General features: G+C 45.4%; 1 protein-coding gene across 23 annotated transcripts in view; it reads right to left on the bottom strand.

Annotated features, from left to right (window-relative positions):
* CELF2 (CUGBP Elav-like family member 2) overlaps positions 1–13,852 on the bottom strand; it is an 866,615-nt gene that overhangs the window by 22,084 nt on the left and 830,679 nt on the right. For 20 of the 23 annotated variants that reach the window (XM_073018718.1, XM_008002231.3, XM_008002236.3 and 17 more), the window contains one exon: positions 56–175. In XM_073018718.1, coding sequence (XP_072874819.1) covers positions 56–175 — 120 coding nt within the window. Of the gene's footprint in view, positions 1–43; positions 176–13,852 lie in introns of all 23 variants that reach the window. The other 3 variants (XM_008002239.3, XM_073018708.1, XM_008002247.3) reach the window with 1 other exon arrangement.

Here is a 13,852-nt window from a genome sequence, read left to right as displayed (position 1 = left end):
AGAATTTGGGGGAAGGCTGTCCACCAGAGCAGCAAATACTCACTGTTGATGGTACCTGCTAGTGCATTAATATTATTCAGTCCAACAGTGGCTCCAGCCAGTCCTTGCAGAGTCCCAAGAGAGGTCAAGGAGTTCATGGCTGCACCAGCAGTGGAGTTTGGGGTTGAAGCAGCCACTGAAAAACAAAAGGAAGACAGAGAAAAGGGGAGAAAAGACACGAGGTGAGTGAGAGCCAAGAAGACTGGAAATCCTTCTGTCATCATCTCATTGGACGGAGCTGAGGAGCCGTGCTTGTGGCTTTGGGTGAAGGACATATGGAATTGTACTTGTGGCAATTTTGACAGATTTGGTGGTTAAAAAAAAATCATCATAGCACTGTTTTGCCAATATAGCAAATACACTCACTGCTGGATGGTGGGGAAATCTGTGAATGGGAGGCCTGCCCAGCCAGATTTATACATAACGAAGTTGGCAATCATTCTTTGGCTTCATTATTGGACAATATCTTGCTTAGTTTTTTTTTTTAAACCTATGTGCATGAGTAAGATGGGCCTTTATTTTTCCTTCTTGTACTGTCTTTAGTTTTGCTACCAAGGTTTTGCTAACCTCATACAATGACTGGGAGAGGGTTCCTATTTCTCTGTTCTCTGGAATAGACTCTATAAGATTAAAATTAACTGTCATTTAAGTGTGCGGTAGCACTTGCCAGTTAAATGTTCTGGACTTTCTATTTCTTCATGGGAGTATTTTGAAATAACAATTAAATTTCCCTAATAAATAGGATGACTGAACTTTTCGTTTCTGAATCCGTTTTATTAAGTTGCTGCTTTCTAGAAATTGCTGTATTTTGTTTTCAACTATATACTGGTATAAAGTTATTCATAATATCTTCAATAAACTTTCAAAAATGGAAAACATTTAAATGTAAGACATTTCTTGGTCTGCCTGATCTGTCAGTTACTGGAAGAAGCATGTGAACGTCTGTCACTCCAACTCCATGTAAACATGCTTATTTTTGGAAATGTATCTTGAAGGTATATTTCTATGCAAGAGGTTACTACTTGCATAGATTTGGAAATGATCCTATCTTCTGGTGAAATAAACCTTTTTGGGGCAAGCTTTTGTTTCTAATTTTTTCCCTGAAGTCTGTTTCGTATGATGTTTGGTGTAAGAAAGCACCAGCTTTTTTGGGTTTTTGCACTGGATATCTTTTGCCATCTTTTTACTTATCTGTTTATATTTTGGCTACATCTCTAATATATAGACAGGTTTAAAAACAACACAGCCTTATAATTTAAGTCTTTTAGTAAGGGCATTTAGATTTTGTCCTATTTATTCTGCTAATATTACATTTTTTTTCTCTCCTTTCTTGCTGTCCTTTGAGACAGAGGCTTGCTCTGTCGCCCAGGCTGGAGGGCAGTGGCATGATCTCGGCTCACTGCAACCTCCGCCTCCCAGGTTCAAGTGATTCTTCTGCCTCAGCCTCCCGAGTAACTGGGACTACAGGCGCCTGCAATCATGCCTGGCTAATTTTTGTATTTTTATTAGAGATGGGGTTTCACCATGTTGGCCAAGATGGCCTTGATCTCTTGACCTCGTGATCCACCCGCCTTGGCCTCCCAAAGTGCTGGGATTACAGGTGTGAGCCACCAAGCCAGCTAGTTTTGTCTTTCAATATCATTTCCCCTCTCTACTACTTTGGAAGTCATGCATAGTATTTCTACTCTCTTGTATATGGTCATAAAAACTAAGTCATCTTTAACTTATGAAAAGCAAAGTTACTTATCTTTGCTCTTTGCCAGAACAATTCAAGGATCTGAGAATACTTTAAGGCAGAAGAGCCCCCTCTGAACCCAGGTGCGGGATATTCATGCATTTTACTTGTAGCTTGGTTTCAGTGTTTTATTCAGCACTTATTATTCTTTACAGCACACATTTAGATCCGCCCACATATTTACCACTTCCTTTGCTTATTATTCATCTTTCATCGGGGTTATTTATCCTTTAGTTTGAAGTTATATCCAATACAGCTTTATTTTGTGAGGGTCTATTGGTGAAAAAGTCTTTTAGCTTTAGTTTGTGTGAAAATTACGTCTTTATCCTAGTTCATGAAATATTTATTTGCTGAATATTCGAGATTGACAGGTTTTTCTAAGCACATTTTATGGCCTTCTGACTTCCATTGTTACTGTTGAGATGTTAGGCACTGAGATGTTTGTGTTCCTTGGAGGGTGGTTTTTCTCTCTTGTTTTAAAGATCTTCTCCTTGTCTTTGGTGTTCTGCATTTATCACTGTGGTGCTTCCAAGTTTAGATTGATTTTTATTTTCCCTGCTTGGAATTCATCTGGATCTCTGAATATGTGGATTTTTGTTTCTACCTTTTATCAGTTCTGGAAAGTTCTTGGTTATTAGCTGCTCTTATATTGACTTTCCCCCATCCTCTTTCTCCTTTCCACTAGGAATTTAGCTAGACCTCAGTTAGATCTAGTCCATGTCACTTAACCTCTGATGTTCTGTTTCTCAGTTGGGCATCATCTTCAAAATCTGTGTTCCAGCTCACCACATTCTCTTTCAATTGTATGTAATGTTCTGTTGAACTTACATCTCCAAATTTTACATTTTGGTTATATTTTTTCATTTCTAGAATGTTATCAACATGCTGGATCATTTTTCGTAATCAGTTACTTTTTCACTTTTCAAATTCTTTTAATATGTAAACCGTATTAGCTATACTTCCTTTCTGTTGTATGCTAATAATGCTAATATCTGAGGTCTAATAATGGTGGTGTCTAATAATGTCCCTGCTATTTCTCACTCTTGGTGCTTGGTTTACTTGTATATTTTGTGGGGTTTTTTTTGGTTGTGAACTTAACTATCTTGGAACTTTATTTCTAGGAATAATTTGAGGTCTGGGTTGAAGATGGGTTCTTTCAAGAACGACTTAACATTTGATTCTACAAGGTGCTGGAGGAAACTACAAGCTGGGGATACTTTAACTTCATGGCTTAGGATTTTTGGCCACTCAGACACAATCAAATTGGGTTGTAAACTCACGTGAGGGATGGTTTACTGCTATGAATTGTCAGAGGGAAATTCCCCCGGCCCTACCTAGCACTATGTTTTGAGATAGGCAGTTTTCCTTATAGTTTTCTAAGGGGGGAACATTTTTGGTTCATCTTTACACTGAGAGTTTAGCCTTTTGGGGTTTCGAGCTCGTATGGGGAGGGTCTCCTATTAGATACTGCACAGAAGCCTTGCACTTTCTTGTATTCTTTATGGTTGGGAAAGCTGTGCGAACAGATACTCGAATTTATTCAGTTCACCAAATATCCTTAAGGGGAAAGCCACATTCAATATGCTGCCGCTTCTCTGAGTTTCCTCTTTCACTTAGTCATTGATTTATGAGTATTTTTTGCTAATTGACTACTGATGTCATTAAATATATTTTTAAAAACCTTACTATACATTTCAGGGTTTTTCCCAGTGGGAGGGTCCTTCCAGCAGTCTAGTCTGCCTAACTGCCAGAAATAGAAATCTCTCCTATTTGGGGTATTTCCTAGGGACTGCATCTGATGTCAGTCTACATGTGATGGTCCTTGCCAGATTGCTGTGCTAGTAAGTAGCGTGTTAAAGACCATCCCTAGTACATGTTTGAATTCTAAACCAGCAAAAGAGGCCTGAACATTTTCATACAATTTTAGGGGACACGAGGGAAGTACTTTTAAAATAAGGATATCCGTGGGCCCTCTTTCCAGTTAAACAACCACAACAGATAAAATGATAAAAACCAACCACTTAAAGTCTCTGGAAATTGTCCTAAGTACATACATGAAGAAATAGTTTTTCTCCAGAAGATTTATCAAACATCAGCAAGAACAGCAAGAATCCGTGGCATGTGAGCTATAACCCACAACCTGCTCCCTTTCCTGGTACAAATCCCCTCCTCTGAAGGTCAGCATAAAGGAAGCTCTACCCTGGGCGGGTATGGCCAAGAAGATGGGGCTCCCTCTTCCCACAGCTCCAAACACACAGGGTTATGGTTTCTCCCAGGGAGGGGGAGACTACCAACATTGACAATTCACAGCTCCCACCCCTGCCAGCTCTGTGGCAGAATCTCTATTCTAGGCCAAGAAGCAGAGGGGTCCCTTCCTCAGCCCAGCCTTTACTCATGGAGTGGAAGCTCTACACCAGGCATAGCATTCTGAGAGTACTAGGTCCCATTCAGCCCATCTCACTCACTGGGTGGAGGTTTTATGCTGGAAAAGGCAAGGAGAGAAGACCCGTTGCTCCTATGCTCACATAGCACTCTTCTTGTAGACCAGAGGTGTCATTCCCAGAAAAGGAGGCCACTGTCCCTGCACCACCTCCAGAGCAGGGAGAGAGACAGGTCACAAGAACAAAGGGCTCTGTAACTTTCCCTAAGGATAACTAATTATTTGGAACAGAGTATGGGAAAGTTCAAGCCTAAGGCGCTGTCAGAAACAAGAGAAATTTTGTTGATGAGCAATTAAGAGTAGGCAGTAGCTTCATGATGGCAAAGTAGACCAGCTGAAAGCTCAGCAGAGAGGGCAGGGAAAGGGACAGCCAGAAGGAGTCCTGCTGGGGTCAGAGCAGGCCTCAGGGACTGCCTGAAAGAGCACTCCTACGAAAGGGGCCAACCGCAATCAGAGCAGACTGTGGGGACAATTTATGCTCCAGGGCCAAAAATAATAGCAAAGAGGCAGTGAAAGGGAGCTGTCTGGAAGAATTTTGTAGTTTAACAAAGGAAAAATAGGAATGTCACTCATAGCTCAAGGCTGTGGCCTCTGAGGAGTGACAGCAGAGGTGTACCGCAGGGGAATAGACTTCACTGAATTATTCTTGCTAAATCAGTAAGGAAATAAACACAAATGAGAAGCCAGGGGGGAAGGGGTGATGTGCAGTGGGTAAGGAAGATCAGCACCCAGAAGTGCTGTAACATCTACAGTGTCCTGTTGTTAAGAGAAAGCTATGATATGTGCAAGAGAACAAGAACATGCAATCCGTACACGGGAAAAAGCAGACAGCACACAACAGAAACTGTGCGTAAGAGGGCCCAGATGTTAGACTTAGTGGACAAAGACATGAAAGCAGCTATTATAAATAGTATAACAATCTAAAAAATCATGCCTAAAGGATTGAAAGTATAATTACAATGTTTCATCAAATAAAGAATGTCAACAAAAGGCTGAAAGTATTTAAAAAATTGGAAATTATTTCACAAAGTAAATTTATTTCCTTCAACATTCATAAATCAACACAGTAAGTGCCAGTAAATAGGACAGAGGCCACTGGCAATTTTAAGAAAATCATACTGCCTAGCGTGTGATAGACATCTACCAGGCAATGGCAAATGGCAGCATTTTAAAATTTAAGTTTCAGTAGGAAAGTGATGGAAATAAAAATTAGCCTAGACAGTTCACCATACAAAAACAATTTTAAATGAGGGTAATTGCAGTGAAATAATCTGCAAAATATCTATAAAAGTTTAATAAATAAATGTGACCTGAATTGAACTGACAAGTTTTAATGGGCTATATGTAATTTACTTGTGTCCTGATTTTAAAAATGGAAATTCTGGGGCTGAAAAGTAAAGAATCAAAATGAAAAATTCACCACAGGGCTCCACGGTTGGTTTGAGTTGGCAGAAGAATAAGTGAACTTGAAGATATATTGATAGAGATTTTACAGTCTAAAGGAGAGAAAGAAAAAAGAATGGAGAAATGAACAGAGCCTCATAGAAATATGGCACACCATTAAGCACACTAACACACATGTAAAGTGTGTAATGCATGTACCAAAGACTGGAAAAAAAAATTTCAAGACATAATGGCTGACAATTTCCCAAATCTGATGAAAGACATTAATCTACACATGCAAGAAAATGAACAAACTCCAAGTAGGATAAAGGTAAGGAAATCTATACCCAGGCACATGACAGAAATATGTTGAAAGTTTAAGAGAAAATCTTGAATGGAGCAAGAGAAAAATGATTCATCATGGATCCCAGTAAGATTAACAGCTGACTTCTCAGCAGAAACAGTGGACCAGAAGTTAGTAAGATGACATATTAAAAGTTCTAAAAAGAAAAAACCTATTAACTCAGAATCTTATATCCAGCAAAACACAAGACACAAAACACAAGACAGTCTGTTGCTCTTAGTCTCTGCAGCTTGCACCATGCAGAATGTCATCTTACAGCACAGACTTCACCAGTCTCCACCTTTTTGCACTGTAACTGGGGATGGTCACCTGCCTCTGTGGTGAGCAGGGGAAGGATCACGGAAGTTGGCTGGCATGGGGCATCACTGAGAAAAGCAGGAAAAAGGGTCCTAGCTCACCCCCATTGCTACTGAAAAATGAAACTATAAATTTTAATAAAGAACACAACTCTATAGTTTCATCAGCTCTTTTCACTGGAATCTTAAAAACAAAACACACACACAAAAAAGTGGAGGCAAAATGGGGTTTCATTAAGCCTGCCTTGGACTCAATCTGTTCCTTCATCTCGCCAAACTTCTGTTTCATTGTATTTAAATGGAGGAAGAAGAAGGGTACCTAATTCACCGGGTTGTTGTAAAGATCAAATAATCTATGTAATGAATTTGGCACTGTATTTGGCACCATTTTTAGATCATCATCAGTTATTAGGTAGAGGTTGAACCGAACAGACAAAATGATATAGGATCTATTTTATGAAACAATGAAAGCAGGTAACACTTTTCTCCACTTTCATCTACACATCTCCAACTGTTGATGACTGCACAGCCACTGGTCTGGCTTCTATTGGAGGACCTTCTTCTACCTTGCAGGAAATCACAGGGAGGACCCTGTATGCCAGGCTGTAACCTTTCTCTTCCTATGACATCCACACTGTGAACTGCTGGCCCAGAGATGCTGCCTGCTGTGCCCCCATCCAGGGGCATCCAGAGTAGGGCCCGTCAGAGCCTGCTTCTAGAGAGTGCTTTTCCCCAGGGCAAGGGAGAAGAGGTGCTGGAGGACACCAGGCCTGGCTGATCTTGTGCTCAGGGATGACTTCTCAAATCCTCCAAGTCTCCAAGGTGGGTCTGCAAACAGGTGTGTTGATGCCACACACTGCTCTCGTGTGGATGGCTCCCAGTGGTGATGGCAAACAGTGAGTTGGACAGAGAGCTCCATAGGCACAGACACGCACATAGCCTATGGGCACGGGGGAAGCCTCGCTCAGGGGGCCACAGGAGAGGTGGAAGTGGCCTAGAAACTCCCTGGGCCACTTTTGTTACTGATGACAATGAATTGATATGCAAATTAGATCTCTACACCCTGACTTCCTATTTAAAAACTGGGAGGCTGGCTACAGTGAACTGGACATAATTTCTCACTTCTTACTACGCTGTTCTTAGATAGTCCCAGTAGAAAGATGGAGAGAAGGTGAAGAAAAGGAGGGAGAAGAATCAAACATGAGACAGAAAAATTAACTAGATGACTTGCCTTAAAGTGGAAAGATCCCTGTGCACTCTACATCATTGGACAATACTTTGAAAATTCACCCCAACTGGCATCTCAGTTGTAAGAGGACAGTTTTAGTGCACATCTAGCCACCTTTAAGAACCTTTTGAATGTTAACAATCTATTTAAAGCATAAGAAAAACTCCAATTTGTCACACAGCCAACCTTGATCAAGTACTTAAAGAATGACCATTCAGCAGATGCACAATCGAGAAAGAGGTCCTAGACAGAGACACACGTGGTGCCACCAACACCCAGACTCTCCATTTCTGTGCTGGCAGACTGGCAAGATGCTGCCTCGGACCACCATCTGCATTCTTCCCACCTCAAATTCCTTCAGTCTGTGCTGAGAACTGTACCCTATGCTTTCTCACTTAAAAGTTTTACAGAATGCCAAAGGAGCATCTCAGGAGAGGTGCAGTCTATAAATGTTGGCTCATAATCTCCCAGAACACCTCTTCAAGCGGAGCCTGCACCATCCAAGCAGGAGGAGGCAGAATAAAGCCAAGAGGATCCCAAATGGAGGCTGCAAAGTGCACCTCACCTTGCTTGCGCAGTGGCTGCAATAACTTGTATACATCACATTTTAAGCCTGTTTAAAACCTATCAATCAGGCAATGGACGTTCAGGCCAGCTGGCTTGCCAGGAAAGAAAATGGTCGAGCAGTCAAGGATGGCCTTGGTTTTATCAGCTCATGTGGCAAAGTCTGTGGCGTTTTGTGAAAACTGTTTGTGGGGTACGGTGGGGTGTGGAGAACAGGAAAAGCGAGGTGGTCCTGAGACCCTGATGGTGAGGATATGCCCACCTTGGCCCTGGCCACAGAAGTTCTTTGCTTGTTTGACCAGATAAGCTCACTGTTGGAAAACTACAAATTGAGTAATCCCAAACACTAATCCCAACTGAGCAGACAGGATGGGTTCCTTCTCCTCAGAGCTGTGCTACGTCTGGGATGAACACTACACCCAGAAGAGATTCTTGTCTTAGGTTAACACTGTAGGTCCGAGACCGAGTGCCTAGGTCATTAGGTGCTAGAAGATCACCTGGGATAACTCCCGTATAGTATCTCCAACAGAGCTGACAGCTGGACCCCCCAGCCAGTGCAGGGCCTTCCTTCTCTTCCTAATCCCACTGACAATAACAGGTAATAGTACATCTTTCAGACGGATCTTTTACCGCAGTGGGATGCTCCCAGGCAAACTGTGAACTAGAGTCTTTCCTGCACGTGAAAGATGAAGCAGCAGAGGCCCAGAGTGCTGAAGGGACTGGCCCCGGTGTATCCGTGAGGGATGCAGGGTGGACGCCAGCACCCAGGTGTGGCCATGAGGACTCCACAAGGAGGCCAGTGGCCTTTGCCACTTACAGATACAGCAGTTGTGGAGGAAGGGCTGTTTGGAAGCTCTCTCAAACCAACCAAAATACATTTCCAGAGAGGCAAGGACCTGAGTCCACTTTCCAGGAAAAAGTTCTTTTCTCTGCCATGTGGATAACCTGGACCACCTCCCCCTAGCTCCTCACCGGCCTTGGATTTCCTATGGGAGGAGGGGTGACTAATCAGACTGGTAGAACCAGGAAGGACCTGCATCCACCGGGCCAGGGCTGGGGGAGGGGCACCGAATTGAACCAGAAGATGCCAACGTGTATTTGACAAAGGTGTTCCTGTTCTCTTCTCTCTCTGTTCCAACAGCACCATTCCTGGATAGGTAGATTAAGCTTATCTGGGGCCTAAGGGTTATGTTTGGAGAGGGAGCTAATAATTACTATTATGTTCTCTGTTCATCCCCCAGCCAACCCAAGACATCCATGTCCTAATTTCTGGAACCTGTGAATATGTTAGGTTACACAGCCAAGAGAAATTAAAATTGTAGATGGAATGTGCTGTGGTTTCAATGTGCATTCCCCAAATTCCATGTGTTGGAAACTTTATCCCCAATGTGGCAGGGCCTTTCAGAGGTGATTGGATCGTGAGGGCTCTGCCTTTATGAATGGATTAATCCATTCATGAATTAATGGGTTATGTAACAGGAGTGGAAGTGGGGCTTTCTAAGAAGAGGAGGAGCGTCCTAAGCAAGCATGTTAGCACACTCAGCCCCCGGCCATGTGATGCCCCGCACTGCCCCAGGACTGCAGAGTCCCTCACCAGATGCACTGCCTTGACCTTTTCCTTGGACTTCTCAGTCTCCAGAGCTGTAAGAAATAATTCCTCTTTAAAGTAAGTTACCTACTTTCAGGTCCTCTGTTATAAGCCACAGAAAATGGACTAGGAAGGTTGCTGATCAGCAGACCTTGAGATGGGGGAGATTACTGTGGATGGTCTGGGTGGGTTCTTGTAAATCGAAGAAGGAATGAAAAGAGAAAAAAATCAGAGATGACAGCATGAGGACTTGCTGGCTCTGAAGATGGAGGAAGGGACCATGAGCCAAGTGAAGTTGGTGGCCTGCAGAAGCTGGGGAATCCATGGATTTACCCCGAGAGCCTCCAGAAGGAACACACCCTGCTGACACGTTGACCCCAGCCCAGTGAGTCTGCTGGGTTCCTCATCTACAGAACTGCAGCATAATAAATATGTGTTGTTTTAAGCCATGAGGTTGGTGGTAACTTGTCATCTCAGCAACAGGAAACTAACATTCTCCAGCTCCACCGTACTGGGAAGAACGCTGACAGTGAGCGCAGCAAAGGTGTGAGCGCCTGCCACGTGCTGTTCATTGCTGAAAGCACGTCACGCACCTTAGCCCATTAAGTCCTTTACAGTTACCCTGTGAAGTGAAGTGGCGTGCAGAAGGTCACACAACTCTCAGTGGCAGAGCCAGAATTTAAACCCAGGGGTCTGGCTGCAGAGTCAGCATGATGTTGATGTGGAAGTCAAGATTCTATTTCGCCTCTTACGTCTATCTAGTGGCTACTGCAGAGATTTACTTACGGAAGCAGTGAACTTGCACTCACTCAGATTTGCCTGAGATTAATTTTTTGGCTCTGTCCCTTCCAGTCTGTGAGACCTTGGGCCATGTGCTCCATTAAGCTGAGGCTTAGTATTTATGCACGAAATGGGAGTCATGTGCAATGCCTCTGCGGATGGGCGTGACAGTCCGAGAAGGCGGCACTGATGTGTGATACACAGCGGGTGATCAATAAACGTGTGTTCAGTCTACTTCTGAGGGAGGAGAATCTGGGTATTCCATCCTCAAAAGAGGAACTGCATCTTTTCACTTCATTTTACAGCACTTGCAATGAAGATTCAACATCTTCCTCCCCAGAGAGGCGACTGGATGGAGATGACTAATTTTGCAGCCTTTCTCATTAGTCTGGCCATCGGGAAGGTCTGTCTGTGTGTACAGTTTTGAGAGCGTCCTGAGGAGGGTGACAAGACATGAAAGCTGAGTTGAGAGTGAGCTGATAAAGAGTAAAACTGAGCCTAGAGAGGCGAAGACTAAGGCAAGAAACAGTCTTAGGTCTTGAAGTGAGAAAGATATTCTTCGCAGCTCAAGAGATCAAAATTAGGATCAGTGGGTGGAAGCTGATCAAAGGCAGATTTTAGTTCGATACAGAGGGGAGCCGGCTAGTGAAGAGAAGTCCTCCGCAGCGAGCTGCGCCGCCTCTGAGGCACTCGAGTCCCTGTTTGTGGGGTGAGAAAGCAGATGCCTCCGACGTGTATCAAGGGGTTCCTGCAGACCCTAAGGCTAGGCTTGATGGCCACAAGGTCCAAAAAGCCAACTTTTGAAAAGCTCTTATTGTTGTGCCAAACACACTCTGGCCTCATCTCCTGGCAGAGAAAGAGAGGACTCCGTGAAGGCAGGATTCTGATGCTTCCAGGCAGAACTCTGGTGAAGGCTCCAACTTCCAATGCCCGCAGCACAACGGAACAACGTGAAAATCCCATGTCAATGGAGAGACCCGGGAACAAAGGATCTACATAAATATAAGCCCCATTAAGCTTAAAATGGAAACAGCTTTTACTTCCTCTCCCAGGGAAAGCTATACAGCAGCTGCCACACCAAGCACACCTGACTCGATCCTAAATGACCAGATCACAGAGAAAGTCACCAAGAAAAAGCGCAGTTGTGTGGTGTCAACTCCCTCTGGCCCAGGGCCCTGGGCTGCGGATGCCATTTGGTCAGAGCTGTCGTCCCTTCTGCTTATGTGCCAGAGAAAATGGGAAGAGCTTCAGAAACAGAGTGGGTAAAGCCAGTTGCTGCCATGGTACGACGGGGCCAGGGCCAGAGAACCCCTCCGTTCCTCTGAGGCAGCTCAGAAGCAGGGCCACCGAGGGCCACGCTCAGCTCCCAGGCCGCCACTCTGCGCAGGCCGGAGCGGAGGCCCAGCCCAAGCCCGTCCTGGAGAAGCGCACCTCCCTCCCCAGAGCAGGAGCGGGGTGGGCAGCGGGAGCAGGGCCTGCATAGGGGCTCCAGTGGGCGTCTTATTCTTTGTAGAAGGTGGGATGGTGAACAAGATTCTTGATTTGGGGTGAGGCTGCCTGCTGAGGAACTTGGCTATTCCTCCATCCTTCTAAAGATTCCAGATCCACCACAAAAGGAAGAAGAACGGCAATGAGGGGCTTATCCATCTCTCACACTTGCCAGTTCTTTATTTAAAAGATACTTCCCCCATGAATGTTCCCCTTCCCCCTCGCCTGGTAGCAGCGTATCTGCAGGGCATGTCTAGCGTAGGTCTGTCGCAGACACCAGCTTGCTTTCCAGGAACACATGCATTAATGTTCCCACATTAACCCTACTTCCCACTTTTCCTGGATAGCAAAATACTTTTTTTTTTTTTTTTTTTTTTAAGCTACAACAAAACATTAACAGAAGACAGCAAGAATTTGCCTTTGGTGCACTCATTAAACACTTTCCATAGAACAATTAGATAGTGAAAGCACAGTGGCTTTGTGGTTTAGGAAATAAAATCATTGTAAACACAGAGAAAATTGCCTGCACTGACCAAACATACTCAGGACACTGGAGCCCGCGGTTGCCGTTTTACCTCAAAAGAGCTTGGATGCTGAATTCCAACTGCGCAGGGAGAGATTGTGAGGAAGTAGGATAATTAAGCCATGACACAGGCACTGGCATTATTAGCTAATCACAACCCTGGGGCATTAATACAATACGCCTCTCCTCCCATGGGGCCTAATTATTCCACAATAACCACACCTTTCATTTTAATTTAGTCCCTCAAAGATTGTTTGGGCAGGGAGTCGCGGGGTGACTGAGGAGGGGCGGGGTGACTGGGGCGGGGTGATTGAGGAGGGGCGGGGTGATTGAGGAGGGGCGGGGTGACTGAGGAGGCGCGGGGTGACTGAGGGGTGAGGTGACTGAGGAGGGGCGGGGTGATTGGGGAGGGGCGGGGTGACTGAGGGGCGGGGTGACAGGAGGGGCGGGGTGATTGAGGAGGGGCGGGGTGACTGAGGAGGGGCGAGGTGACTGAGGGGCGGGGTGACTGAGGAGGGGCGGGGTGACGGAGGAGGGGCGGGGTGACGGAGGAGGGGCGGGGTGACGGAGGAGGGGCGGGGTGACGGAGGAGGGACGGGGTGACGGAGGAGGGGCGGGGTGACGGAAGAGGGGCGGGGTGACGGAGGAGGGGCGGGGTGACGGAGGAGGGGCGGGGTGACGGAGGAGGGGCGGGGTGACTGAGGAAGAGGAGGTGGGGTTGGAAAGTGACACTGGGCGCTGCAGTGGTGAGGTGTGACCTCACACTCCCAGCCTAGAAGAGGGCACCTTCCCCAGAGACATTGGTGCCCCTCTCTTCTGCTGCCAGTTCTGCTTCCCAAGGAAGCTGATGCCACCTGACTTGGTGCAGTGCTGGGCAAGAGTCATCACCACTGTTCTCAGGAAGACTGGGAAGAGGAAAACTCAGCCTAGAGGGCCGGGCCTGGACTCAGAACGACTGTTGAGGTTTTATTCCCTGGTGGCGCACATGTGGCAGGCGAGGAAGTGAGGGGCCAGCACCTGCTCCTCACGTCCGGAGCAGCTGTCCTGTTTTCATTGCTTTAATGTTCATTCCCAAAGGCTTGTGGAAGCTCTCTCTAGTGGATCTAAGAAGTCTACTTCATGGATTGTCAATAAACCAGGGTGCCTTCCTACCTGGCCTAATTTTTAGCATCTTCCCCAGTCCCGTGAAGACGGGCACTCGTAAAGGCAGTGTGGGGCCATGAGTTTGGAAGAGTCCATTCATACACACAGTACACAGGGATCTGATAAGAACGGGGCAAATGAGAGGGAAAATCAAACCTCTTTTCCCTGCCAATGATATTTTGCCTATGATTTACTGAAACAAAAGCATATACTTCCCCTTTAGCTGGCCCCAGATGTTTGTTTTTACAGATGGCCACGGAGAAGGACTGAAAAAAAATGTT

The sequence above is a fragment of the Chlorocebus sabaeus genome, chromosome 9 (genome assembly GCF_047675955.1).
Source record: "Chlorocebus sabaeus isolate Y175 chromosome 9, mChlSab1.0.hap1, whole genome shotgun sequence".
Lineage (NCBI taxonomy): Eukaryota > Metazoa > Chordata > Mammalia > Primates > Cercopithecidae > Chlorocebus > Chlorocebus sabaeus.
This window is presented reverse-complemented; position numbering and strand designations above follow the sequence as displayed.